The sequence below is a fragment of the Apteryx mantelli genome, chromosome 23 (genome assembly GCF_036417845.1).
Source record: "Apteryx mantelli isolate bAptMan1 chromosome 23, bAptMan1.hap1, whole genome shotgun sequence".
Lineage (NCBI taxonomy): Eukaryota > Metazoa > Chordata > Aves > Apterygiformes > Apterygidae > Apteryx > Apteryx mantelli.
Genome location: NC_090000.1, coordinates 45686 through 73676, shown reverse-complemented (window position 1 = coordinate 73676; position 27991 = coordinate 45686). Strand labels below are relative to the sequence as shown.

Sequence of the window (27991 nt, the reverse complement as noted above, 5' to 3'; positions counted from 1 at the left end):
CGCCATGGGGCCGGATCCGGGCTGGGCCGCGCTGGTGCTGCTCTTCGCCGCCTCGCTGCTCACCGTCGCGGCCTGGCTGCTGCAGTACTGGCGGGCCGCGGCTCCGCGGGCGGCGGCGGCGGAGGAGGCCGGGGCCCGGGCGCTGCTCGCCGCGCTGCTCGCCCTCCGGTCGCTGCGGGAGCAGTGGCAGCGGGCCTGGGTGCGCGCCCTCAACGGCCAGGCCCGCCGGCACGGGGTACGCCGGGGCCGCCGGGGGTCGCGGCCGCCCCGGGGCCGTGGCGCGGAGCCGGGCGGGCGGCGCGGGGCGGCGGCTCGCCGGGCGCGGCGCTTTGTGCGCGGCCGCGGGAAGCGGGGCCGCGGGGCTCGGGGCTCGGCCGCGCGGCGGGGGCCTCCCGCTCTCGCTCTCGCGCGGGGCCGGCGCCGCGGGAGCGGCGTGCGGAGCGGAGCGCCGACGCGCCTGGCCGCGGGAAGATGCGTGTCCAGCGGCATGCTCCGCTCCGTTAGAAACGGCTTGGGACCTAGCCTGCGGGCCGGTAAAACTGATTGACGTGGCCGCCTCGGGTTTCCACAGCAACCTTTTGTGATTTTTCTGGTGTTTATTCCCTTTAATCTCCCCGTGTTATTGTCGTATTGACGCCTTTAGCGTTGAATTTGATTAAGACGACTATGCCTTGTTGATTTCGTAAGGAAATAATCACACAGCAGCTCACGTGGCCTGCAAGGTGTGAGGGCTTTTGCCCCCAAGAACCACGGTCCGCAATTTGTGCTAGGTTCTTTCTTTTGGCGGGTGAGTTGGAAGGCGACCCTTTTCTGTTAAGTTACGCGGGAAAACCAAGAGCTCCAAAAGGTCAGGTGAGGCTACTGTGCTTTAACAAAAAGAGATTAAATTCGTGAGGAATGTCATGTGAAATCGTGCTCATACTGAAATGGGTTGGAAAATCTCGTTTTGTCAAAATGAGTTAAATCCTGAACAAGAGGCAGGGCAAAAAAAGTGCAGCATGAGAATGTGAAAAATGCAGGGATTGCTGGAAGAGGGGAGGAAGGAGAAATTTTTACTCTTCCCCTGCCCCCTTAATTGTTGTTAATTGTATCGACGCAGTATGCTTCATAAAGTCTGACCTCGTCAGTAATGTCATGAGTTTGACTCCTTTGTGGCTGTTTAAACACTAGTTTTTCCAGCACATGGTGTGTAGTAGTTCATTCCTCTGTGTTTTCCTTTGCCTCAGTGTAGTCCCCCGGAGATAACTTGCTGGGATGAAATGAGGAAAACGGACTGTTGAGGAAGACGAGTTAGTTGTAACACCAGAGCTGTCAAATCCTGTACAACACAGGAAGAAACACTTGTCTTCTGTCTAACCTGAGCTGTACTCTTGTCTTTTTCAGAGTCCTTTTTAGTTACACAAAGCAGTGTTCAAAAGGAGAATTAATTTCTTAGTGGGTTCATAAAGCTGAAGAAAGCGAAGTCACTGTCCCAGGATCTTATTTAGGTACAGAGCATATCTGCATTATGAAGAAATGGATGTTTTTTTTCCCTACATCAGTACAGGAAGCAGTTTAAGTTACATCCATGCAATACAACTGGTTGAATAAAGACTACAGAACTTAGAAGACTTTTCTTTACAATTTGCCTGAAGTAGGGTTTAACCTCACCAGCAAGTGTAGGGTGATTCAGTCCTGGCCTATTTTTTCTTGCTTGAAGTATAGATAGTGTTGTCTAGTATCAGACAGAGCAGAGGTGTTAGTGAGCCTTGCTAATCGGGCATCTTTTAAAGTAACTGCCCGAGACAGAACAAATCTTAATTGTGTGGGTCATGGTGCTCTTTAGGTTCTGAAGTCCTTCACTGTAGCAGAACTCTGCAGTGCAGAAAGTGGACATTCCCTGTGACTCTTTTCAATTGATAGTTACCTCCTTGCATTAAGCAGAGAAAAGCAAACAGAATGGGAAATTTGCTAGTAAGGAGTCACCCTTGAATTCCTTTTCCGGCCTCAGAGAAAAGGAGAAAGAAACATGGGGTGTGACTTAGAATTCTTTAATACTGTCAAGCATTATAGGGCAAAGAACGTTCGTTCAACAATATTGTCCACTGCCCTTTTTGAAAGGATGTGCAAAGTCACCTAGAAATGCAAATGTATCTTTAGAACACAGACTGTTCTGTCTTCCTGAAGTAACTTTAGAGGCGGTACTATCTGGTCCTGGTACCCGGTATGTTGCTGTGTGGAGAGGATGAGTTTTCTGAGTGACTTTGTTGTCTGTCATTTCTGCAAGGTGAGAGGGTTGAGCATTACTAGTTGGAAGAACAGTGTGCTTCAAAGCAAGTTTTGTTGTCATAAGAAATATGTAGAAACTGCCACTGAAAGTATTGTGCGGGTATGAATTCAGATGGGCTTTCTGTGTAGGATTCTGCACTCCTGTTACCTGGCTGATGTTTTTATCTGCTCAATTACATGTTTTACCTGTTGTGGATAGATCTGGGAAAAGACCTTTTGCAAATGTTAGCTTTCTTAATACTTGTCTCATGTATGTTGTGTCTAACTATTTTGAGGTGTGCTAGTGAACCCGCTTATAAAGCTGGGTATTGCTTATTACTGCTGGCTTTGACAGAGTTGGTTCATTGGACCCACCTGACACTCCCCACCTAGTTTTTATCTTTTTATCTTTTTCTTATGATGAAAAAAAAAACAACCCAAGGTGACTTTTCCTTTGTTCCATTGCATTCAGTCATTCACTTTCTCACCAAAAGTTCTCTCCTCTCCACAGCATGACTTCTCTCACCCCCTCCTTTGCTTTGTTAGTTTGACTGACTGGGCCAAGTTTGCGCAAGGCTGAGGAACCACTTGAAACTTTGTGGAAGCGTTGTATGTCTTTCCACCTGATAGTTGCTTTAAATAATTAATTGTTTTTCAATTTGTACCTCGCTGATAGTCAGAGTATGTGTTGTGCAGTTGTTAGATGATCCGTATCGATTTAGAGAACAGACTGGTTGAGTAGAAAAGGTTGATGGTGGTGGTAAAAGGGCATTTCTGATGTCCTGCTCTGTTTGATCCAAAGCTTCTGAATAAAAACCAGAAGCATGGAATGGTTTTACTTGTAAAAACTTTGGGGGGAGCGCAGGTGCCTCTGGAGCTGGCATATATTTTGCTTGAGTTTATGGAGGGTGTTGCTATAAACACCCATAACCTCAGGGAAGAGAGGAGAGGAGGGCAGCTGCCCTTAAACCCTGAACGGAGTGCTCAAGAGAAGTGACAGGTACTATGAGAAAAAATCTGCATCCAGTTACTTAAAAGTGAGAGTTACACTTGCTTTTGGTTGAAAACTGCCCTCTATTTGTTTGCTTTCAAATCTGTGAATATGTGTGAAATTTTATTGGGACTCTTCTAAGCAAACTCCTGCAGGAATTTCTAGGCTTTGTTTGTTAGAAAAGTGGCTGTAGCAATTGATGTCATCTTGCCTGACTTTTCTCTTTCTTTCTCTTTCTTTCTTTCTTTGATCTCTCCTGCAAATGCTGATGTCCAGAAGCTGTAGAAACAGGAGAGTATGAGTTCTTTTTGATGTTAAATAATTAGTTTTTTTCCTTGTTATCAATTTTTTTTTTTTTTTCCCAAACATGCTCGTGTGTTGTGCCTGTCTTGGGAAAGGCTGATGTAGTTTCTCATTCATTATTATTTGTGGCAAGTGAAACTGGGCTTTTCAACAGAGAAACACAGTGCCTTCTGACCTCTCTTCTCTGCCTTAGATCTATTTGGCTAGCATCAGAAAATGGGAATGGATGTTTATATTCCTGTCCGGTTTCTGGTGGTGTCAAAGGACAGAGTATTCAAAGCTATTCCTTGGTTTCTGGGTAAATTTATCCTCTGTCTGGTTTTCAAGAGGTCAAGTGCTTTGCTCCCAAGAAGTTTGTGGAAAAATGGGGCTTTTCACAAAGGTGCATTTAATCTGCCAGACATGGGGTATAGATCAATGCGTCAAAGCAAGCGTATACCACCTGGTTTTTTGAATTTGGCTGGTCCTTCTCTGATGATTCTTTCTGTCTCTTAACGTTTATTGTTGTTGATTGCTTGTGCTTGATGGTTGACTACAGAGAAAATGGTAATGTGCCACTTTCAAAAAAGGGGAAGAAGTTTTAATAGAAAAAAATCTGACAGGCCTCATTGTTGTGTTCTTGTCCCATTTCATGTACTGTTTACTTGGAATGAGTTCAGTAGCCTTCATCATACTCTAGTAAAGCTAGAAAATAGTCCTTTAAATATACCAAGTGTGGGAAGAGTCCAGAGATTAGGGTCAACTGATTGTGAGCAGTAGCCTAGTGAGTACTAACTGGGCAGGGTTCTTGATCTTACAAGGTGAGGTACAAGACGAATGAGGAGATGATGCTATATAATGTCGTTATAGGACTACCTGTTGCAGGCTGTTGGAATTGAGTCTTTTGGCTGGACCTAAACAAGACTAGATTGCATGCTGTAAAACTATGCCCTTGATAATTACACTGGGTATGGGAAGATATGGGAAACCTGACCTGATATGTAACATGTTAGCTCATAAAGCTCTTCCTTTTGCTTCCTTTCCTCCCTCCCTCTCTCCCTCCCTCCCTTCAGCCTCCCCCTAGTTGTGCAAATAGCCAGATTCATTGTTGATCCTGATATCAACAGCCTAAAAAAAAAAGGGTCCCTTTAATTGTGGGAAAATTCTGAATGTCAGGATGTTGGTTGATTTATTGCTTGGAAACTGAAGCCCTGCAGAGTCTGCTGGTTTTGTATCCATAAGGCCAGCTCTTTCTTTTGTGGCTCAAAGTAATTATCTGTCATTGAAAATATCCTAACCTTGTGGTAAGAGGTTTCCCCCACCACCCCATCTGTGCCTTTCTGCCTCTAGTAGAGGGAAAGGATATAGGGCCGGATACTGCTCCTTGCATTTGACAGCAACTTCTTCCCTGTTCCCAGTTCAACTTCATACATGCTCTCCTTTCTAGATCCCAAGAGGACTCAGGGATAGATGTATGCTAGTGATCTCTTTTCCCCCCAGGTAGACTTATTTTTAGCTCCTTCTGCTGTCACATTAGTTAGTGGTGAATGTTACAGAATTTTTTCTCTCTGGCTCAGTGTTCTACTCACTATGTGGTGTTGAGGCCCTCCATGGAAACAAAAATAATGTTTTGTGTTTTCATCCAATCTTCTCAGCCATTCTTCCTGCACATCCTTCCTATTCATTCATTCTTCTCTTAATCCACTCTAATTCTTCAGTACTCTTTAGGACATGGGATTAGCGGTGTTGTGTGTAGTGTCCAAATAGTGGTGGACTACTGATTCACACAATCGCTACAATTTTTACTGCTGAAGCACTGGCTGGCCATGGAAAATTTAATCTGTTCTCAGATGCTTGAAGCAGGACATGAAGTGTGCAGCTTTGCAACTGACTTGGTACGTATTCTTGAGGAAGGAGGTTTTCTTTACCTCTGAGTAATGACTGCGTAGTGTGCCACACCTATCCTGAGATAAGTGTTGGTGGTGTGCTGCAAAGTGTTTCAATCACTTAAGTACTTTGATGTCAGTTTGTGTCTCCATATAACAATAAGGTAGTTGAAGCTGTAGTGAAAATTCCTGTGGAAAGGGTCCTTGTTTAGAGTTCTATCATAAGTGGCATTCCTGGTGGATACTCTTTGACAGCAGGGGACTGTCTCAAGCCTTGGTGTTGATCTCTGAATGCCCTCAAGAAAGGGACTGGAATCCTTCATTTCAGTTCTGTCTGGACCAGGGTTAGTTGGCTGTTATCACAGCAGCTGACTGTGGCGATGAGTTGTATGCTCTCCTTGGTGGCCTTAAGCAGAGCATTGGGATTTAAAGAGCCAGGGAGACCAGGCTGCCTGCGGTCCTCCCGTTCCTGCCAGCACCACACCTGCTGTGTGCTGAATAAATGGAAGATACCGTGCTCAAGCTGTCAGACCTACTCTTTTCAGCAGTGCTGAATGTTCGGCTTTGAGGTGGTCTTTTCAGAATGCCCCCTGCCTCCCCCCACACACACTCTGTTTTAAGTATACTTATAGGTCTTGTTCTTATCTCTGGGAGTGACTTGTGCATTTTGTTCCTTGACATCCTCGCTGCTGCTCCATATTAAATGAGATTCCTGTTGGCTTAAGGTGAGTGGTGAGACATGGCATGACATACGATGCAAAGTGCTTTGATGCTCACTGAAGGGAGTTGCAGCAGTGTTAAAATGCTGTTAAGAAATTCCTTAGCATGTTGGAAAGGTTTTGGATAGGTCATTTACCTCTCTGACTGAAGACGATTTATTCTTCTCTTGAAGCAGTTTTATGCTGACTGTGATCACTGAGTAGTACAGGGCTCCTGCTGGTGGGTAAAGGCAGATGAGTAGCTAGTCCTCCTGAAAACCCATGGCTTCTGTGTAGAGGTCTGAGAAGTCTGCTGCATTAGTCTCTGGTTAGTTCCACATGGAAGGCTTAAAGCTGAACTCCGAAACCTTGCCTTTATAGCTAGATAATTGCGTGCAGCATTGCCCTTTGAATGGACAGTAGAGGAGAAGGTAAGTATTAAACCATTGGTCAAGTACATTTTCGGCAGATGAATGCATTGAGGGGAAGTAATGCTTTTAGCTGAGAGTTCAGGTAGGTGTAAAGGGGACCATGGGGACTGGGGAAGCAGCATTCAGTTAGGTGGCTAGTGCAGGTGCTTGACAAATGGAGGAGAGAACAGACTTTTGGGCTGGCTAAAGTGAATTCATCGGAACTGTAATGCATTGCGGGGCAGTAAATGCCTCTTCTGAGACGTGTCCCCTCTGGTGAAATCTCAGCTTCCCTGACAGATTTCAATTGTGACTGTATTCTGGCCCTCTGTGGTGTTGTGATAGACTGCCCTGCCAGCAAATTACATTGGCTGGGCAGAGAGAGAAGGAGCTGTAAGGAGAGATGAGAAGAGAGGCAAGGAGGCAGAGGCTAGGAGAAGTGAGATGGTGCCTATTTGATACAATCTGTTGACAGCTTTCTATGTGCCATGCTTGGCAGTGCATCCTTGCGGAGGGCGTAAGTATGGGCAAGGTAGGTGTACTCAGATGATAATGTACTGGGGAGAGGAGAGGGAAACTGGCTCGTGGAAGAAAGAGAATTGATGAACGTGAGATGGAGTACTAGGTGCCATTGAAATAAGGGGCACAGTCACCCCTGTGGGACAGGCAGAACATTTCTGTCACTAGTGCTTGTACTGAGTGAATGGAGATGATAGTGAGGCTGGAGGTTGACTGGGCATGGAGGGAAAGGACTGATTTGATACTTTGGACTGATCTAGGTGGGTGAACACACAGATCGGGTGAAGGAGGTTTGCAAGGAGAAGAAGCAGCTAGCATTGCTAGGATGAAAGGAGAAGATGCCCAAGCCAGTGCAGGTCAGTTCCGGGGGACTTTGGGTGTATGTGAAGGCTGGGGGAGGCAGCTATAGTGAGGGAGCGTAAGTTTCTGCTGTCCTTGTCCTTTCTTCAATGCTGGGCATAGGGAGGTGATCCAGACTGCGGACTGAGGACCTGTGGCCCAGTTGTCTGAAAGATCTTCAGCTGGCATTGTTTCTCCACTGATTCTTTCAGTTTTGAAGCTTGGTTGATGGAGAGTTGCCTTGTGTCTGTGTTGTGAGGAGGGCCTGTGTCTGGGCTTGTTTTTTGGTGGGCGAGTAGCTCTTTTGGTCATAGCATGTATGCCTATAAGATTAGTATCTGAGAACCCCTTCCACTCCCATTCTGCCCGTCATTTGGGTCTGCCTGTTGCATGTAGATGGTAGCGCGCAGTCTCATTCACATGAGAAAAGGGAGTGCGGTTTCCCACGCCTCTCTCCACCCCTCAGTGACCCTGGCCCTAAAACACAAGCAGCAATGGCAAACGGTCACGTCCTTGTGCTCAAATTGCCTGCTGAAGGAAAGAGTGTCTCTGCCTCTCTTTGCTCTTTGTGAACAAAGGGAATCTTTGAGGGCTTGGTCTCTTGCAGGGATGCTCTCAGCTCTTTACCTTGGTCTTGTATTTCATGAGAAGAGTCCCGTGTGGAGAACTGGTCCTCTTATTTTGGGAAATCCACAAAGAGGAGGGACAGTGGAGCTTGTAATCTAGTACGTCAAGAGAAGAAGGGGAAAGGCAACAAGTCAAGCACATGAGCTGATGTATCATATGATAAGGATTTTTTGTTGCTGTTTTTTGTTTTTGGGTTTTTTTTTTTGAGTTAGGGCAGGATTAGTCAAACAGCACAGAAAACAGAAAAGAAAGAGCAAAGCTTCTGTGATGAAGAGTTAAAGCACCTGCCTTACAGTTGACTGCTACCCAGAATCACTTTCCATTCTAACTTGGGGTCACCCATCTGAAATTAATAATAGCGTTCATGAATCTAAGCAAATCTTGTTTCCTTTCTCTGTCCGGACAAGCTCAGCTGGGTAGAATTGTGGTGTGGGCAGTTCTGCATACTAGTTGGATTCATGGAAATTCACCAGAACGTCTCTGGGGCTCCTTGTTGGAGTTGCTCATCCGCTTTGAAACTGCCTGGGATACCTTGACCACTGGGGACTAATGGAGTTCTCTTTCCACAGAGTGCGGTGCAGATCACATTTGAAGAGGGTCCTCAGTTACCACCAGCAGCAAATATAAGTCACGTGACATGCAAGGGCCAGTCAGACCACAGCCTGGTAAGGTTTTGCCATTCTGTTGTGCTGCGTGAGGTTTCTTTGTTAACCAACAGTGCATTCTACGGAGATTGCCAAGGCCTGTATGATGGCAGTGGTGGACCTGGGGGAAGTTTCGGCACAGGCTGTGGTTCAGTTCAGAGGCCTGTCAACAGACCTGTGAAATTAGGGCTCTAGGGTAGTGTTGGGCTGTGAATGGGTGAGCTCTGGAAAAGCACAGCAGGGGGATGTGCTCATGGAGCTGAGGTGTATGGTGCTGGGCCTGAATGTCAGGGTCCTGCAGTGGAGAGGAGAAGGGATCTTCCATCACTGATGCATCTTTACTGCCTCACTTACGGAGTTTGGAAATGGCAGATTCTCAGTGCAGAAGGGGCTGGCCGTAAGCCTGGCATTCCTTTCTTGCCACAGTGGGTCAACCTATTGTTTTTACAGGCTTTGCCATCACACATCTGCTCCTCACCGAGGGTATAAACCCATCTCCTCTCTTCTCTCTTTAGGTGCTACACTGCAATCTGTCAGCTGAAGCTGTGAAATTCCCTGTCTCTGTTACTCAGCAGTCCCCAGCTGCTGTTTCTGTGGATACCTATCATGTCACCTTGGCTCTGCTGCAGGCTCAGGTAACAGCTGTAAAAAGTTTGTCGCTGAACTTATTCTTTCACCTGCTCCTATGCTGACTGAGGGAGGAGGACTGGACTGAGTGCAAATAAAGGCCCCATTGTGCCAGAATGAGAATCGTTCTGTCACTAATATTCGGCAGTGCGGCAAATATTTCTGATCTGTGTACTGAGTCATGTTTTCTGAGTGTCGTCCTGTAGATCCTGCCTGCATAATATAGGCATAACAAAATCCAGAACTGGAGAGGTTTGAGGCACAGCCATGTTTTATACTGTGTTTTTAAGCAGCTGTTTAAGAAGCAGAGGGTGCACACAGTTTGACACCCCTTGCAGTGTGGTGGATAGGGAAAGATGCATCCTGTGTGTATTTACAAATACCATTTTGTATTGTTGTTGGAGTGAAAAAGAAATTCACAGTGAGGTGCTATCTGCTTGTCAATGCTCTCCTAAACACTTTCTCAGGAGTGTCATTCCATTTTTTTTCTTTTTGTTGGATATTGGAAATGCTTTTTCCAGAAAACAAACTTTGTGAAATTGCAGTGGGCAGTAACGCCATAGTTGCTGTCCAGCTGGATTTGCTCCTCCAGAGTTTCATTTCCCCCTCAGGAAGGAGGGCTTGATGCTGGAGATGGTATCTTGCGTGGAGACTGCTTGATCTATGATGCTAGGAAGAGGCAGCAGGATTAAAAGTAGCCTCTGGAGTAGTAAAGGCTAATCCCATGCTTTTGCAGATATTACAATTGAAGATTTTCCTAGGATCTGTCTGCTCTCATAGTTAGAAGCTTTATTAAAATTTTCAACCTAAATTTGTCGGCTCATGCTGGTTTGTTCTTGTGCGTATGTTCCACATTTATTTAAAAAGCTCCTCTCTTTCCCTGGTGTTTATCTTGTCCACTGCTGATGTATTTGTAGCTGGCAATTGCAGTCCCTTTTCATCTTTGCTTGGTCTGTAGAAGCCAGGTGGTCTTTGACACATCTTGTCAGATTGCTCCTCTACTCACTGGAATTTTCTGGGTCTCCTTGTGTGCACCTGCTGAAGTTTTGGCTTGATCTTTCTTGTAGAGAATTGCATGTGGTATTCTGATTGAGGTCTTCATGCTGCCTTTTAAATGCTGATAATGTTTCTGTATGTCTCTTGGACAGAATACTTCAAGTACTCTATTCCCAAATGTGTCTTGTCTTTTTTCGTGCACCGCCACTTGGTAACCTATCTGGCTACCATGTCCCAAATCTGTCACTTTAAACTCAGGAGCTTCTGTGTTCATGGTAAATGTTCTAGTTGTTAATCTTTCAGTTTCTCTGAACAATGTTAAATTTCACACTGTTGTCATTACTGCAGATACTGGGGCAGGAGTTCTTCCTGTGTGGTTCTATTTCTGGCTGTTGTATTAATGATGCCTTTCAGGTGTATGGATATGGAATTTTTCACTTGAACCACAGGATGGAATCAAACTTGGTATCTTGTTGCAAGCTACTTGGTGACCTGGATGAGTTTTCAGTGCTAAAATTTTTCCTAGAGAAGTGTGGCTAACTTAGAAATGTGCTCAGATTTGGCAATGCTTGATGGATTTTGCTCAGCAAATGTTCTATATTAGTACCCAACTTTCTCTTTTTCAGTGTCCTGCAGGCTTTTTCCTCAGCCAAAGAAATAACATTTTCTTCCTTATCTCTGATGGTCCCTGTGCATCCAAAGGCAGTGAGGAAGTCAGGTCTTGCTATGGAGCTGTGAGGCTTCTGCAGCTGGTTCTTCCCATAGCCCCAGGACTGCTTCTGTTCTTACTTTCTGTCTCTTACTGTCACACTTTTGTGGTGCCCTTTTAGTCATTGAATTCGAAGCAGGGGAAAAAAGCATCTACTGAAAGCAGAAGGTGTTCCTGATGGTGCGTATTTGTTCTGGCCCAGGTGGAGATCCACTTGCAGGAGATACAGAATGAGGGTCTCCTGGTGTCATGGGCATTCAAGGACAGACCAGACCTGAATCTCTCGGTTCTTCCAAGACTTCAGCCCCATGAGGTGAGCAAATGGTGGGAGGCCAGACTCAAATAGAGGAAGGTCAGGAGGGGCAGAAACAGCGCTGAGCCAGGAAGAAGGCCACTGCAAAGGGGAAAGGTTGGCAGCTCACTGTTGCGGCCCTTGTGGGCAAGGAAAGCGATTCTTTCACCCTGGAATCAGTGCTAACTCAGTTGTACCAAAACAGCGCAGCCCCAAGAGAGCCAGGGCAGTACCAGTGCCTGTTGTCTGAGTTTCACATAACGTCTGAATGGGAGTATGCATAGCAAAAAATGCTTCCTGTCTATGTAGGTGCTCCCACCATTGTCGCCAGAGTTGCAAAGATGAGCTTTTATTTTATTTATTTATTTGTTTGTTTATTTATTTTGCAAAGTTAGTGTGTGCAGAGCCCATGGGTATTGGTGGTTTAACAAATGAAACACGGATGTGCTTGTGCTTCCATAGCATGTTCAGTTCAGGCCCTCTGATCCAAACAGGTGTTTTTATTGGCACCCTTGCTGCCTTATTCGGAGTAGATGTAGGAACTGGGTTGCTATCCTGAAAGTGCAGCAGTGGCATCTCACAAAGTTGTGAGGATGTGGCAAACTGTAAAGGCTGTATTGTCAGAATTTGCAATGGGATACACTACAGATGTAAAGGCTTAATTTGTCTTGTTTAGGCAGCTTATGTTGGCTTGAAGCTGTTATGCAGAAACTTTAAGCACTGGGGAGAAAGAATACAGCGTGAGACAGGAAGAGTGTGACCCTGGGAGAGAGGCTATGCAGAGCCTTGGTGGCTTTGAGAGGCAGTTGGAGACTCAAGCTGTGTAACGAGAAAATGTGTCCGCCTCTTTATCACTTTGCTGCGTTTCCTTTTGATTTATGGAGAGAAGAATGAAGGAAGAGTGGATCTGTCCACCATAAAGGATCTGATAGAGGATACCATTGTCAGCACACAGCCAGCCATGATGGTGAATCTGAAGGCCTTCACTGCAGGGGCCATTGCGGTAAGGCTCTCCTTGTCTGTCTTGGGCCTTGAACACTGTGCCCTGGTGTGCTTCTGAGGGCTGAGGCTTAGGCAGGAATCCAAGGGTTGAATCTTGCCCCAGGGATGGGCAACAGCCACATCCTTGACTGCACTGTCACAGGAACAGGCTATGTGACCCAGAGAGTAGGAAGAATTAGAATTGCTCTGAAGAGCAGTTGTGTTTGTACCTTGTTTGTGAGCTTTGGGTGCCAGCCACTTTGAGGTGAAGCCAGACTACCTGAGACAAATCTGCGTTTTGGCAGTCTCTCTGTTGCTCTGAACACTGGGGCACCGGGGCAGTATTTACAATCATGGAACAGTCCAGAGACTGGTTGAAGAGGAGTGATAGAGGGGGAATTTGGACTGAGAGGTCAGGGAGCAAATGCAGGTGAGCACAGGATAGATCCTCAGCAGTGTAGTCTTTACTGAGCTGAGTGTGTTTAGTCTTCTTCCCCTCCCCTTCTAGCAGCCTTCAAGCTGATTCTTGACTCTCTCTTTCCCTGTCTGCTTTATAATATCTGAAAAAATAGTGGGCCTGCTGCAGGTTAACAGCTCTGGAAACCTGCAGTTTCTCTTGACAGCCCCTCAGGTATTCCTGTGTGTTGGTGTGAGGATCTAGTTAGGATATGCAGAGACTAATGCTGTGCATCTTGCTGCTGTCTGCTGGTGAGTGAATGACAGGGCATCAGTCTTATCTCATCATTCCTCAGGTATCCAGCGATAAGGTGACTCGAGAGCCCCCATCCAGTGTGGCAGCCCCTCTGGGGTCTAAGCTGTTGCTTCGGAATCTGCAAGTGCTGAACTTGGGCTGCATGGGGAAGGGAGGTAAGCATGAAGGCATGAGGGCATTGCTAGATCTCCAGCGGGAAGCGCATAGATTGTGAGGTTAGAGGAGTGGAAGTTTTGGATGGGTTGGAACGGAAAAGATGTGCCTTGTGTTGACAAGTGCACATGTGCTCTCTCTTCTTCTGTGGCAGGAGTTGGGGAAATACACTGTGTGGCGGAGCTAGACAGCCCTCTGCAGCAGAAATGCACAAAGCCGGTGAAAGCTGGTGGTGCTGGTGCTGCAGCAGAGATGGAATGGAACGAGGAGCTCTTTCTGTAAGTGGCAGCCCTCCTTCTGGCTGGGGCAGCAGAGGCAGGCTGGCACAGTCTCTGGGTGTCATTACTGCTGTGCAGTAACTGATGCAGACTGTGTAGAGGTGAAGTCTGCACCTCAGGGCGGTGTGCATCAGTGCTGCTCATGTGCTGGGCTGCCAGGCAGTTCTGCTGATCAGCTTCAACCTGCGTATCTAGTCCCTTGCTCTCCCGGACCCTGTGTGTTTTGACTGGACGGACAGAAGCGCTGATCACGGGAGTGTGGAGGAGTGGCAGGGGGAGAAGGCCTGGAGTTCGCAGCCTTCCGGACAGCCTTTTTCAGCTTCCCTAGACAGTCTCCACAGTGCTGCATGGGACACGAGCTTGAGTTCTCTTCTCTGCAGCATGCCCAAGGCATGTGGGTTTGAGGGAGAGAAAATATGCAATGGGGTTGTTCACTCTGTGGCAGTTCTGCGAGACCAGCCTGTCTGTTTCTGTTTCAACAGGGAGTTGGGGCCTAGAAGTAAAGAGCTGAAGCTACGAGTGCTGGGGAACAGTGGCAGAGGGGAGAGTGAGTATGGGCAGCCATGAAAGGGATTCTATTACTGGGAGACAAAGAGCCTAAGGGACTTTGTGCTTTGAGTCTGTGGGTCTTCTGTCTTGGTGCGATGTGTTGTGAACTCTGCAAAGGATGTTTGTACTCCACTTTATATGAGCCTTTGACTGTGTGAAATAACTCTTGAGTTCGTTCGTAGTTGCATGCTCTTACTGATCTTTCTGGTACCTGGGAGGCTCCCACAGCCTGCAGTTCTCCATCCAAAAGTGGAGAGAGGGACGCAGGGATTTTTGCCCTCATTTTGCAGAGGTCTTGTAATTCTGTTCGTTTGTACTCAGTTAGGGACTAGCTGTAGCATCTGTTTTTGAAGAAAGCCACAAAACTGAAGCTTCTCTAACTCAGTTGATTTGTGAATCAGTAAGGCGGCGGCGCCTCTGCTGAACCTGGGAGCTACTGGAGTCTTGGGGATCTGCTTTGTTGGCCCACAGGGCTACTTCCCAAGAGCAAGGGGAGTTTGGAAGAGGTCTAAGGTGCTGAGGTTCTGCAGTGTGTTTTGTTTTCCCTTTCCCTCTCACAGATGTGCTGCTGGCACATGCTACGCTTTTGCTTGACTCTTTGGGCAAACAGCCATCTGGGAGACAGGTCTGCTTGCTGGCCCCAGGAGCTGGGCAGTCATTGGCAACTGAAGCTACTATTACGTTGGAGGTGAGCTGATGACTTTATAAGCTCTGCTAATGCATGCCCCGGAATCATTTATGATGCTAGTCCCTCACTGGAGACTAGCGTGATAAGGCCTGGGCATGCCACAGGGGACTGGCAGATCCCTAGGCTGAGGAGGGGTGTCACTTTCCACCTTGCTTGCAGTTCCTGAGTGTCCCTCCATTCAACTGACACCACAGTGAGGGTCTGGCCTTGCTGGTGGGAGGAAGGGTGATATAGTGTGAGGGGTGTAAGTATCTTCCTGGCTAAGCACACTGCCTGGGCCCACGCCACCACTCTGATATAGGTGCTAGTTGGAGTCTTTGCTGCTTACAGGAGACGGACTTTCTCAGACATTCAGAAAGGGCAGGCTTAGTAGGTTGAGACCAAGGTGCATGATGGCTTGTGGGAGTATCAAAAGTATTGAGCAGTAGCTTTCGTCATCCGTATTACCTGCCTTTCCTACTGGGAGGAGGAGAGCCTCATCTGACTTATGGTTTACTCTTTGTAGCTGCTGTACCAGGAGTGTCCTGCATCTCTGAATGCTCAGCATGCCACGTCTCTGCGTACGAGCATCACCCCCACCAAGAAGGTTGAGATGGACCGGACCATCATGCCCGATGGCACCATCGTGACTACTGTCACGACAATTCAGTCCCGGCCCAAGGCAGACTGCAAGCTGGGTAAGGCTGCCCTAGAACAGGCATCTTGTACAGGGGGCTGCTATGGAGTCACAAAATTGGCTGTGATATTCCCAAGGCTACTCACTCGGGCGGTAGCCAGACTACCTAGCCATTGTATGGTGTGGTTGCTGCTGACTTGCATCTTAAACAGTGAATGGGTGGGCAGTACATTTGGCCTCTGGGTTGGCATGTGACCATCATCGCTGTTCCTTTGCTTTCTTGTGGCTGGCTGGAGAACTGTACGTAGCCCCAGAGGAGGAAATTGAAGGAGCACAATGTTTAGGGAGAGATGTGAAAGGGACGAGTCTCTTTGACATCATTTGGTGGCAGGAGGCCCTGACTCTAATTTTGTATATGCTGCTGCTGCAGAACTTCTGCATGATGTTGCGCTAAGCATTTTGCTGCTCTTACTCAATTTGCTTACTGCTAAAGAAGTTATGCCTCGCATCCTGAATGTGGGGCTGAAAGCATGTTGAAGTTGCTGAATAACAGTTGTTGCTGCTCGCAGCCCAACATGCTGGTGAATGTAGTGCTGGATGTTCCATGGGATAGGTCTGGGAAGCAGCATGACCGGGGCCTTGTGCCAGGGATGCTTCATGCGTCTTATTCCAGTAGCCTTCTTACTGTTTCCTTGCTGCGAAGCCACATGGAGTCAGCCGCTCCAGGCTCTTTGCGTGTGCTCGAGGGTGTGTGAATTCCATTTCATAAGGCAGTGAACTTGCCCAAGCTTCATGTCTGCTTACTGCTAATCTTGTGTCTCTGTCTCTCCTTCACCACGAAGATTCACCATCAAGGTCACCATCCAAGGTGGAAGTGACTGAGAAGAAGACAACAGTGCTTTTGGAGAGTAGCTGTCCTCGCAGCAGCACCTTGTCCAGTGGTAGCTGTAAGTGCTTGGAAGTCTGAGGGTCTTACTGGAGCAGTGATGTTCCTTAGCCTTTCTTGGAGACAGAGTTGGTAAGGCACATTGCCCATGTCGCTATATGGGTGACTTAACTCATCTGCATTTGCTGTGGAAGAGAATGTCCAAGTGCTGGAATGGAGTGGGGAGAGGAGTTATGTTCCACCTTGGCTCTCCAGTCCCTGGCCCTGGATGTTGCCTTGCTTGACAAGAACATCCTCAAGCCATCTGGACCCAAAGAGCTTTACTAGCAGTACTCTTGGGTGACTGTCTCCAGGGCACAGTGCTGTGGCTGTTTTGACAGTTTGCAACAGAGGCTGCCTGACCTCTGGGAAGTCTTTGGAAGTCTGTGGTTGGGGGTGGGGGGGTAGTGATGATATGCCTGGCGGGAGCTAAAACTTGTCAAGTGCCTGAAAGAGCCGAGAGCTATGTGGAGCTTCCTTCCTTCAGTTTATTCAGGCAAGTCTAATAACTGCTGTTCTCTACCATCATGCACATGTATTGCCCATTAAAAGCATTGTGGTCAGCAAGTGACCTTCTGCCGCTGCTAAAGGATGCTGTTTATATCGTTCTTGTGCTCAGGGGACAGCCATATGTCCAATGGCTTGGATCCGGTGGCTGAGACAGCAATCCGGCAGCTAACCGAGACGAATAACAAGCCCGCCAAGAAGACCCCAACAAAACGTAGCACGCTAATCATCTCAGGGGTTTCCAAGGTAACTGGTAGTGTGGGGATTACATCTCCAATCTGGGAGGTTGCTTCTAAGGCTATGTTTGAAAGCAGTCCCTCCCATAGGGAGCAGTGTGGGAGGGCATGCCCCAGCACAGAAGACTTGCTCAGCAGAGAATGATTCTGCTGCTTCCTTGCAGCTTGTTGCTGCTTCCCAACAGGTGTCAAAGGTACTTCGCCAGTCTGCAGTGCTGCTGCCAGTGGGAGTTCACAGAGGGCAGCAGCAGAAAGGGAAGCTGCTGTTGTAGCCAGCTGGGAGCCTCGTAGAGAATCTAAGAGGTTATCCTGGGACTCGCCTATGGGAGTGAGGGAGGTGGTGCGGAATACTGTGGAATCTGATACATTCCAGGATGTTTCAGCACAAAACTGGAGACTGTGCCTCTGTGCTTTTTAGCACTGAGGAGCTGAACGGGACAATCCGTATGTAGGTACGGATGGAAGGGAGGGGATGAATTTGATCTTTTAGACCCTGTCTTCCTTTTTGTTTGCCCTTTAACCCTTTCCAGGTACCTATTGCCCAAGATGAAATGGCACTTTCTCTGGGTTATGCTGCATCCATGGAGGCCACGGCATACGGGGATCCTGTAGCGGCAGATGCAGCTGACCAGGTGCACGATTCTACCGAATCGTCACAGCTGTTGGAAGCGTCGCTGTCAGGACAAAGGGCCAGTCAGGAGCTGGATGAGACAACGCGATCAGACATCTCTGAGAGACCATCCGTGGAAGATGTTGAGTCTGAAACTGGCTCCACAGGAGCCCTCGAGACCAGGAGCTTGAAAGATCACAAAGGTGAGGATGAGCTATTGGATGGTAACTAACATCAGCCTGTTGTGCTTGAGGATGAAGCAATGGCCGAGTATCCCGCCAAAGTGTGGGTCTGCTACCAGCTTTTGGCTTAGTGATGAGTGGCCTCCAAGAAGCCCGAGAAGAGCCCCTCTCTCTCTTGCTCTCCCCTTTGGAATGGTCCCAGACATCTCTATTTGCAGGTGTCCAGTTACTTGAGGGTTTTAAGATTTCTGTGCTCTGTTGGATGGGAACCTTTTACAGCTTGCGTGTTCCCAAGAGGCCATTTTGACTCTCTGGCCTCTGGGCGCACAGATCAGGCATGTGTACTCGTGTCTGCAAATAATAATTCCTCCCCTGAATTCTACTGCACGTGGCACAGAATGGGATGCCAAACAAAGTATATTGTGCAGGCCTAGATGCCCTCCCTCTTTCCTCATTATCATCTTTGTTAGCATCAAAGCAGCTAGCACCTCTGACCTGTTATACCATAGGATGTCCCCATTAACTCCCTCCTTAAGCAGCGGAGCAGATCTGCCTTGATTGAGCTATCATTCTAGACTTTCTGGGGCTGTCAGTTAGGCAGGCCGTATACCTTGGATTTCTTTGCTTGCAGCCATGACAGTTGCAGCTAGCTACAAACTTACATAAACAAAAGCAACCTCAAAATCTCAATTTCTCAGAATAGAGGGGTGGGAGAGTCTTCAGTGTTTTGGAGTCTGTGCCCTGGTACTATTTGAACCATGTTGGTCCCTTGTTTGCATGTCAGCAGGCAAAATGATGTGCGGCTCAGACTCCCAAGAGACCTGGTGGGCGGGGGGAAGAAAAAGAAATTAAGCCCCTCTGTAGGAAATACTGTTGCAACATTGTATCGTGTGCAGGTGTTGGATATGCCTTTTTGTTCCCTTTTGGAGCTGACAGTGATCAGCGTGCCCATCCTGTCCCACCCCTGTGAGTCATCAGGAGCCATCGCTGTTTTTGTCTCCAGATCTGGGTGGCTTGTGAAACTGCAAGCACTTGTGCTGGGGGCTTGATGACCAGCTCATCTGGGTGCCATTAACACAGGCCAGTCTGAGAGGCTTTTTCCATGCTGTGTGTTCCTGCTGGTGCCTCCACACCCACACATTCCCATTCAATTTTTATTCACACCAGTCTTTTATCTTTCTGTTACAATTCTCCACAATTCCACAGAAGTGAGGATCCTGTTGCAAAAGCAAGTTCAGAGTGGCAGGGGACATGTGACAATGTGTTCAGTGAAACAGCTTGTTGGTATTGCATTCTGTCCTGAATGTAGGCTTTGCCTTGTGTTTGGGAGCTGGGACTCACTGATTTGCTGTGTGCTTTTGTCACCGGGGGCTTTGGTAACACTTTCACTGCTCAAGGTGTGTGAGGTCTTTGATTACCACTCGTCTGAGAGTGGCCAAAAAATAATGCACATTGCCACTGAGACTTGCCAGGGCAGGATACCATCGTGCTTCCCTTCTGCTTCCTCTGTCTCTGCAGTTAGCTTTCTTCGGAGCAGTACCAAGCTCATCTTCCGGAGAAGGAGCAAGCAGAAGGAAGCGGGCCTGAGCCAGTCGCATGATGACCTGTCTAACGTCAGCACCAGCTCTGCCACCAGGAAGAAAGCTGGCAGCTTCTCCCGCCGCCTCATCAAGCGCTTCTCCTTCAAGTCTAAATCCAAACCTAAAGCCAGTGACAGCACAACAACAGGTGAGAATTGAAGGAGGGAGAAGCCAGTCAGAAAGATTACACAGAAACCCTTTTCTCGTCTCTTGTCTTCCCACTCCACGGTATCTGTGACCTGCAGTCCAGTTTCTTCCAATGTTGGTTGAGGGAAGACACACCAGTGCTTTACACTGTTTGGGGAGGAAAGGTGTGGTAAACCCAGGGCCTAGCCTGCTCGGCTGCCTTGGCTCGGCCTTCTCTGACTGTTGTGACCCACTGTGCTCTCCCAAGAAATCCAGCTGGCATGCAAAACCCCGCGGGGGTCCCAGGAGCTGCAGAAGTGACTATGTGTAGCCATCCAGCTTCATCAGACCCTTCCTGGAAAGGGGAGGGACCCCTCACGTGACAGCCTCAGAGTTAAAGTTTGGGAAACTACCAGGATAGCTGCCTTTCCGAGAGGTGCGGGATGCAGCCGTTTGGCTCTTCTGGTGAGAGAGAATGGTGCAGTCACTGGCAGTCTAAATGTTTGCAGTACTTCTGCTAGGTGCAGAGGCCGTAACCTGACTGAGGCGTGACGTGGTGTGGGGCAAGGTATTCCTGGGCTGTGATTTATCAGCAGAATGAGCTGTGATTCTCCACCCAGCTCTGCTGTTGGAATGGTCTCTGGTTCAGAGGGTGCTGGGGGGGTGCCTGCTTTCCCTTCTGTTCTGATGAAGAAAGGAGTCTCTTGAGAAGAAGGAAGTCCTGATCACTAGGCAAGATTCCATAGAAGACCAAGCCCTTGCAAGAACATCTGGTCACTGCTGTCAGTGCTGCCCTCCTCTGACACCTCTCTCCTCTGTATCTGTATTCAGGAATGGGGAAGGGGCCATGCTCCATGTGTGTACCAGCCATCTTCTTGTACGAGTGGATTCTTTTTCCTTAGAGGTGGTAGGGAGCGTTGCTGGTGGGTCACTGGGTAAGTGGATGCTGTCTTTTTGTCTTGTGGAGTGCCTGGCCTTGCACTCCAGCGGTTTTAGCACTGACAACCAGCATCATGCTGGGGAATGGATCATGAGGGATGTGGTGATGCTAGCAAAAGGGCAGTTTGCTGTGGAACTTGAAGCCATGTGGTGGAAAGAGTCAAGAGTTTACATGTTTTCACTGACAGAAGTGCTTCCCGTAGCAGAAGGAACCTTTTTTGATTGCGTCGGATACTAGTCTGGCAAATCTGATTCACTGTGTTCAAGCAGGGTGTATGTCTGCGGTGGGTTTTTCTTGAGGGAGAGCTGCACAGAGGAAAATCAACTCCTTGTGTAGGAGGAGGCCTTTCCCTTTTAAATGTGTGGTTTTCCACCACAACACCCATGTCTTGAATGTCCCCGAGGCCCTGTTTGGATCAGTGTAACAAGATTGTTTGGGAAAAATGCTTGCATCTTGTAGGAGCAAATGGTTTGAATGGAAGCGCTCGCTCTTCTGCGGGATGTAGACTCAACAGAACAGGGCAAAAGGGAGAAAATTGTAGTGAAGAGCTCACCTAGGCCTGCCTGGATTCTCTAGCTCTGCTGTCTTACAGTAGCTCCCAAGATGGGGAGTGTCGCTAGTCCTCATGCAGGATGTGACCAATTTAAAAAGTAGAAGTTCTCTGAAATAGTGTGTGAAACAATGTATTGTGTTATTCAGAAAGACAAATTCTGGCTTACTGATGTGGCCATCACAGGACATTTTGAAAGACTGGAATGGGCTTGGTGGCATGCCACCATGAAAGGATTTACGGGCGGGAATTTCAGGGCCTGTCTTGAAGATGTCTGGAATTAGGGAAGGCCCGAGTCACCTGGGGCTTGGATTGAAAGCGCTGATGTGTGCCAAATGAAGGGACTCTCATTCCTGTTTTTCCTTCTGATTCCCCACTAGATTGGGTGTGCATGATAAATCAGGCTGGTCCAGCCAGCTGACCAGGAACCTCTTCTCTATCTATTTTTTTGGTCCAGAAGTCCTTCTGTCATTCCCAACCTCTTTAATTTTTTATTTTTGTTTTATCCCTTGTTTCTTTTCTTGCAGGCAAACTGCTGTGGGTAGGCCTTTGTGGCTTTGCTCGCAGCTCTCTGCTACAGATGTCGGTGCTCACTACTAGTCACTGAAAATCAGTTTTTTTGATGGAGTTGGCCAGTTCCTGCTGCAGCACTGTCGGAAATTGGCAGTCTGCATCTAGACTGTAGCAACTCAACTGTCAGTTTGGAAGTAGGCTTCTTTCTCTGGATCGGTGTGGTGTCATGCACAGCAGTGTCATTCACAGGTGCGTCCTTGTTCCCAGAGTTCCAGGGTTTGGTTCCAGTTTGGCATTCCCTCTTGCACCATCCCTGCTATGACTGCCTCTGCCACTCACATTACTTGAATTCTCTGTTTCGTTTTGTTAGATTTTGAGGTTGCTTTGAATGAAATGTACTGAACCCAGACAGTGCTGCATCTCTAGTGGGATGGCCATGAAACCTTGCCTTAGAAATGCTAGCTTGAATCGAAGGGAACTTTAAGAGGAGACAGCAGCTCTCCAATTATGGGTTTAGTGTTTGACCTTTTATGATTCAAATTCAAAAAAATTTTTTTTTCTTTAAACCGTGAGCAGAGCGAGCTGTCTCAGCATGTGGAGCAGCTGGTGGTGAATATCCAGAGCTCACACCTGCACATCTGAAACTCAGATATGTCATTTGAGTATATCACAAGGGCTGCCAGGGATAGCGAGTATTTTCCTCTTTGGTATAGACCTGACGTGGAAAATGTCGACAAGGTTTGGGTCTGGCAAACACATACCTAGGTTGTAATCAGAACATTTTGGTCTGTCTCAGAGGAAGGAGGCAATGGGAAACCTAGAAGTAAAACCAAAACTAGACTTCTTCACCAACCTCTGGAGACTGAGGTTCTCTTTGAAGCTGTGTTAAATGGGCAATTCCTGCAATACATATGTGGGCTTTACAACACCTACTGAATTTGTTCCCAATTTGTTGGCTCAGGGATACTCATGCAGATGAATTGCTGTTTTGATTTTGAGCTCTGACCTGGCAGAAGAATCATCTGGAAGTATCTTGCACTGTAGTCTATGGAATGAATGCAACATGGGATGTACAGTGGTTGGTGTATATTTCCCCTTGAATTTTGAGCAGTGCTTTTTATCACAGGCAGTAAACTGAACCTGAAAGTTTGCATCTGGTTAGATTGCTTGCAAAGGGAAGGTTTGTCCTCAAGTTCAGACAGAGCGCTACCCCAAACACTATTATTTCCTGCATCTGTCTGTGCATTCTAGTGGAGATGTACATTGTGCTATATGATTGCTTCTCAAATTTCTGCATTGTAGAACTGATATTGCAATCTCTTATTATCTACTGAATGTTCCCCATGAGTGCAGAAGCTTTTTCAGAGTGTCTGGCTAAACGGGTGATTGAGGAACAGAAGGGTAGGGGGAACAACGCTCGGTTGTGTACACTTGGAGTTTTTTAGTTCTGGTATGTTCCTGATTAATGTGCTGTTCCTTTATCTTCATATGCCTTCCTTTCTCTCATGCAGAGGGTTTTTTTAATCCTCCAAATAGTAGGTGGCTGGTTTTGTTTGCCCCAGCCACATGAGCTGGTGTGAATTTCTTGGGTTACTGAACCCAAAAACGGTAATAAGTCTGCCTTGTGGGGAGGTGTGATTATTGGCATGCCAAATCATTCTTTTAACCTGATCTTTTCAGAAGGAAAGGGAAGGTCATGTAAGTGTTTGCCCTCCAAAAACTGCTGTTTCGCCCCCTAAAGCTGGTGCATAAAGAAATCTCTTACATGTTTAATCTCTGTTCGTGCTTCTTGCTTTAGGACAAAAGAAATTCTGTTTGAAAGTTTGAAATCTGCTGTTCCCTATTTAACTTCTGTGTACTTGCACCCTCATCTTGGTGCCATTGCAGGGTCTATGGCATTTCATAATGACAGGTCATGAAGCAACTCCAGTGCGCAGAGCAGTCTGCCATCTAACTTTTAGATTGAAATGAACTGCAGGTGCTATGTTGGTGCCTCAGGGTAGGCCCAATACTTGCACGTCGTGAGATTGGTCCTCGATCAAATATGTGGGGGAAGAGGAGTGGCAAGGAGGTAGGCTTGAACACAGAGGGGTTTCTGAAACAGTTCAACCTGCTTATGAGGGCCTGTGTTCCAAATGCTGCATTTCACTGCTGGCTGCACAAGTTGAAAGGGTGACTATTAAATGAAGCCAAAGTAAACTTTTTTTTTTTCCCCTTCTATTTTGGCTGAACAGTTACTAGAATTTACCTGTACTGTGTATTTTTACTTCTCTGAAGAAAATAGATTTCTCTAGCTGCATGCTTGTAAGTATATTTCTGTCTGGACATAGCTTCTTCCCATGTTTTGGTAAGGCTTTTAAGAATCTCCCTTGTGGAAAAAGCCCTTGGCATCTGCCTGCAAGGGGTATCCTCCTGAGGCAAAAGAAACCATGTGCATGAATGAAGGGAACTGCAAAGACCTCAGTGTTTTAGGGGAACTATAGGCTTTAGTGTGATGGATGTTTGACTGAGGCCTGATATTTGGAGGGGAAGTTCAAAGGCTACTTATTCAAGGGAGGGGGGGGAGAGGCGGCACAGTGCGCACATGCGTTTGTGTTTGCACACGCAAATACAGCCTGCTCTATGAAGACCTGTCCTGGTCACCATGGGAAGTGACTGAAAAGGAGAGTGGCCTTAATAGCTTCTGTGGTGTCCACAAAATAAATTCAAATAGACCTTACCAGAGGTGGGCTTGAAAAAGGAAATCCAGCTTTTGCATCTGCTAGACCCCTCACACTGCTTATGTAGTTGAGGATGGGCTTTTAAACAGATTGGCTGAAGTGCAGGAGAGGGAGGGGAGACTAGTCAGGTAGAGAACGAGTCAGAAAACAGTTCAGCAGGGAAGAGCATAATGAAGACTTCAGGTTGATATAAGGGAGCAGTGGGCACGCTCTGCTTCTAGACTAGAAATGTGTGCATATGGCAATGTCTATGCTTAAAATGTTTTTGTTCTGCTTTCGGTCTTTAGTGACATTGCTTCCTGTGACAACTACTCTCAGTTCATTGTTTGCTGATCCTACAGAGAGATCATTTCTGGGCAGCTGCTGAAATATTTGAATGTTGGGTGGGTGGTGTTTGTGTGTTTTGGAGTCTTTTGCTCTGTTCTCCCCTTCCTCCCCTAGTTCACAATGAGTATAATAATCTCAGTGGTGGTCCAGCTTCTGGAAAAGGTCTTTGTATATTTGTGATATCACAGCTCCTTTTACAGGCATGACTGCTCTACAACACCTTTCCTCATTTGTACAGGTACTGGACCAAATACCCATGCTGAATCTGAGTTAGTGCCCCACATGTGCGTGCTCTTTTGTACTTGGATGCCTTCTCTCTGGGTGGATTGTTTTAACCCCAGATTGTTTAGAGGAAAAAATAGGAACTGTTTAGCTGTTTAAGAGATGACAATAATAAAAAAAAATAATTACAGACTAAATTAATGAAATTCAGCACCTTTGTACATGTTTAAGAATTCCATTGCTGTGTAATGGCTGAACCTGTTAACTTATTAAACTACATGGAAGTTGCAAACCTGATCTCGAGTCTCACTTCCTACCTACTGGAGTGTAATGAGGAAAGCTTTGGCTTTTTAGAAGCCTGTAGACATAGCTGATCAGTTGCTCCAATCAGCCCTTTTCTCAGAAAATAGATACATGGGTTTACAGTCCACAAGCCTTAGGGCAAGAGATGTAGGCTTTGTGCTGCTTTCATGAGGCAAGGGACTCCCAAGAAAACGTTGCCAGCCCTGGAAGGCATGAGCTGTGCCGAAATGCCCAGGATACACGGGCGCTGCAGCGCTACCCCCCGTGAGACAAAGGGTGGGATTTCATTAGAGCTCCTGGAGCAGAGCGTCCGAGCAGAGCAGCTGCTGAGAACAAGGAGCCCTGACATGCTGCCTTGTTAGTGCTTGCTTCCAGGTCTTCTCCTTCATTAGCCAGCCCTGCTTTAGTTTTTGCCCAAACCTTGTTTCGGGCCCCCACTTGCTGCCGCACAGCCATGGTGTCCGCGCCCCCAAGGGCTTGGCGCTGCCAGGGCAGCTGCGATCAGGCGGCGTGGCCCACACGGGTGCCTGCTGGCCCACGTGGGCGCACACGTGCTGTGAGAACAATGAAGGGGAGCACCACGCTGCTGCTAAGGGGAAAGCCCCGACCCGGCGCTGTGGTGGCAGCCAGCCCAGCCCATGGGCAACGTGCCTGTGCCCTGGTAAATGCTTCTGGGAAATACTGTAGTTTCCAAAATTTTTCACTGTGTCCTTGCTGGTATGGGATACCATGATAGCAGGGAGAGGCAGCCGACGTATGTGCGAGGAATGCTGTGGCGCAAAGAAGTGACCTCTTTGGCCCACCTAGTCTACTTTAGAGAGTTTTATTTTGGACCTGAAGATTGGGTCTGTGAGTGCCATGCACAGTACGCCTTGGTTTCCCCGTTCTTTTAACAAGACTATGTACGTCCTTCAGTTGTTTCTTCTGAGGGGAGAGTTGCTGTAGGAATTGCTGGGGAGGCCCTGACAGTGGGACGTGAAAAAGACGCCTTTGACTACATCCAGCCAAAGAAACGTAAGCCAAAGGATCAGTGTAAATAACTGCTTGTCTAGGTTTGCTACCTCGCAACACATTGTCAATGTTTTTTATGAACAATCCTACTTGGTCAAGCGCCTGTTCGTTCCATGAATATTAGCGCAAAAACGCATACGTTACCGATCCTTTAAGGTGAGTCCATGGCACTGGGGTAGCGTGCATAGTGAAGACTAAATCCCATAATAACTCATGTTGATGTTGTTCTCTTATATGAAAGCCCTTAGAGCAGATGAAAACATTTATCGTACTCTTTTGTTTATTGAATGGACCACGATACTAAGAAAAACCTGCAGTGAAGGAGACATAGTAGTCGGTTTCCTTAGAGAAGGTGTCTTGCCCTGTACTTTAGGGCTTACTGTACATTTTGAGAGAGAGTAGCGAATGACAGGTCTCCTTTTAACCCCGGGGCGGGGGGGGGGTCAGAAAGTTGTGACTTGGAGGCAAAATGTTTCTTGCAGCTGGGTTAGAAGCAGCTGGCTACCAATCAAAAGTAATGACAATTCTGTGGAGTCCCTGGAAGACCATATTTACCTTTTATAGAAGGCTATGCACTTTCCTTGCTAATCCCTGTAGTAATGGAGCCAGGTAAGTGGTACCTAGGTGACCAAGCCATTAGTCTTTTTCACATAGTAATAGCCTTTAGGCTGTGATCACTGTTACAAAAGTCCGGCCATTTTAGAAACGGAACAAGCCTTTTTAGCTTGTTTCCTGTAGTGCCACGAAAGGTGATCGGAATAGTAACGTTTTCATGCTTTAACGTGGTAGACGTACTCTGTGCCAACATCTCTTACTGTTTAATAATAAAAGCTGAGCAGTCCGTCAAGAAAACAGCACAGCTTGCTTTGGGCTGTTTATTTTGTTTAACAATCAGTAAAGGCAAGAGGTTGAAAGTCCTAAAGAGGTTGCTTCTTGAATGGTTGCAAATTGTCCCACTAAGTAGGTGGGGTTTTTTTTAATGCAGCCTCTGGATATTTTTTGCCTGTGGAGTATTTGCAACGTTCAAATGAAAGCTGTGTTAATAAAGCGGTGTGCCCCCCCCCAACCCCCGGCTGTGCTCACCGCTGCCTACGGATGACGGCCGACCGGCACTGCGGAGAGGACCCGCGCTCACTGCTGCCCTCATGTGGTGACAGGTAAGCACAGCACAGAGCGACTCGCGCATGCGCACTGACTTAACATTGCTCACTGCTGCCCTCCGTGTCGAAAAGTCGGTATTGCACCCGCAAGAGCAGAGTGCATGCGCACTGCGTTCCGCCGCACTCACTGCTGCCCTCGCGTGCCGAAAAAGCGGTATTGCAGCCATAACGGGGCGCGCATGCGCACACAGCCGGCACGCACACGTGCAGTGCTGGTCGCCGTAGTCGCCGCTACTCTGCGCCGTTTCGGTAACAGGAAAGCGAATGGGCCGTGCTCGTCGCCCCTTCTCGGTGCTCATGGACCGGTGGCGCAGCGCGCTCTTCCTTATCGGTGCTTTTTTTGGTGTCGTGGGGACGGGCAGTGCTGTCTCGGAGCTGCTCCGCGCTGCTCTTTCACCGGTGCAGTGCCAGAGCCTGCGCGCTGATCCCAGCCGGTCTCTCGAGCACGGGCAGAACAGAATTAGAGCAGTATTGCACCCGAAAGGGGGGACGCGCATGCGCAGTGCGTTCCGCCGCACTCACTGCTGCCCTCGGGTGTCCAAAAGCGGTATTGCACCCGCAAGGCGAGCGCGCATGCGCACTGGAGTTCTACCGCACTCACTGCTGCCCTCGCGTGCCGAAAAAGCGGTATTGCACCCGCAAGGCGAGCGCGCATGCGCACTGCGTTCCGCCGCACTCACTGCTGCCCTCGGGTGTCCAAAAGCGGCATTGCACCCGCAAGGCGAGCGCGCATGCGCACTGGAGTTCTACCGCACTCACTGCTGCCCTCGCGTGCCGAAAAAGCGGTATTGCACCCGCAAGGCGAGCGCGCATGCGCACTGCGTTCCGCCGCACT

The 27991-nt window shown here is 47.9% G+C and overlaps 1 protein-coding gene across 3 annotated transcripts; it reads left to right on the top strand.

Annotated features, from left to right (window-relative positions):
- The first annotated feature begins 4 nt into the window (after nucleotides 1-4).
- C2CD2L (C2CD2 like) lies at nucleotides 5-27015 on the top strand. Of its 3 annotated transcripts, XM_067310319.1 has the most exons (16): nucleotides 5-235; nucleotides 8569-8664; nucleotides 9159-9278; nucleotides 11178-11288; nucleotides 12154-12270; nucleotides 13001-13115; nucleotides 13268-13391; nucleotides 13874-13938; nucleotides 14501-14628; nucleotides 15134-15305; nucleotides 16087-16191; nucleotides 16789-16922; nucleotides 17443-17725; nucleotides 19223-19432; nucleotides 20242-20345; nucleotides 26982-27015. In XM_067310319.1, the coding sequence occupies exons 1-15, from the start codon at nucleotides 5-7 to the stop codon at nucleotides 20310-20312; spliced, it is 2082 nt and encodes a 693-aa protein (XP_067166420.1). In that variant the 3' UTR covers nucleotides 20313-20345; nucleotides 26982-27015. The 3 variants fall into 3 exon arrangements, with proteins under 3 accessions (XP_067166420.1, XP_067166421.1, XP_067166419.1); XM_067310320.1 differs by lacking the exon at nucleotides 26982-27015 and having other exon boundaries at nucleotides 12157-12270; nucleotides 20242-24979; XM_067310318.1 differs by lacking the exon at nucleotides 26982-27015 and having other exon boundaries at nucleotides 20242-24979.
- The last annotated feature ends 976 nt before the right edge of the window (nucleotides 27016-27991 follow it).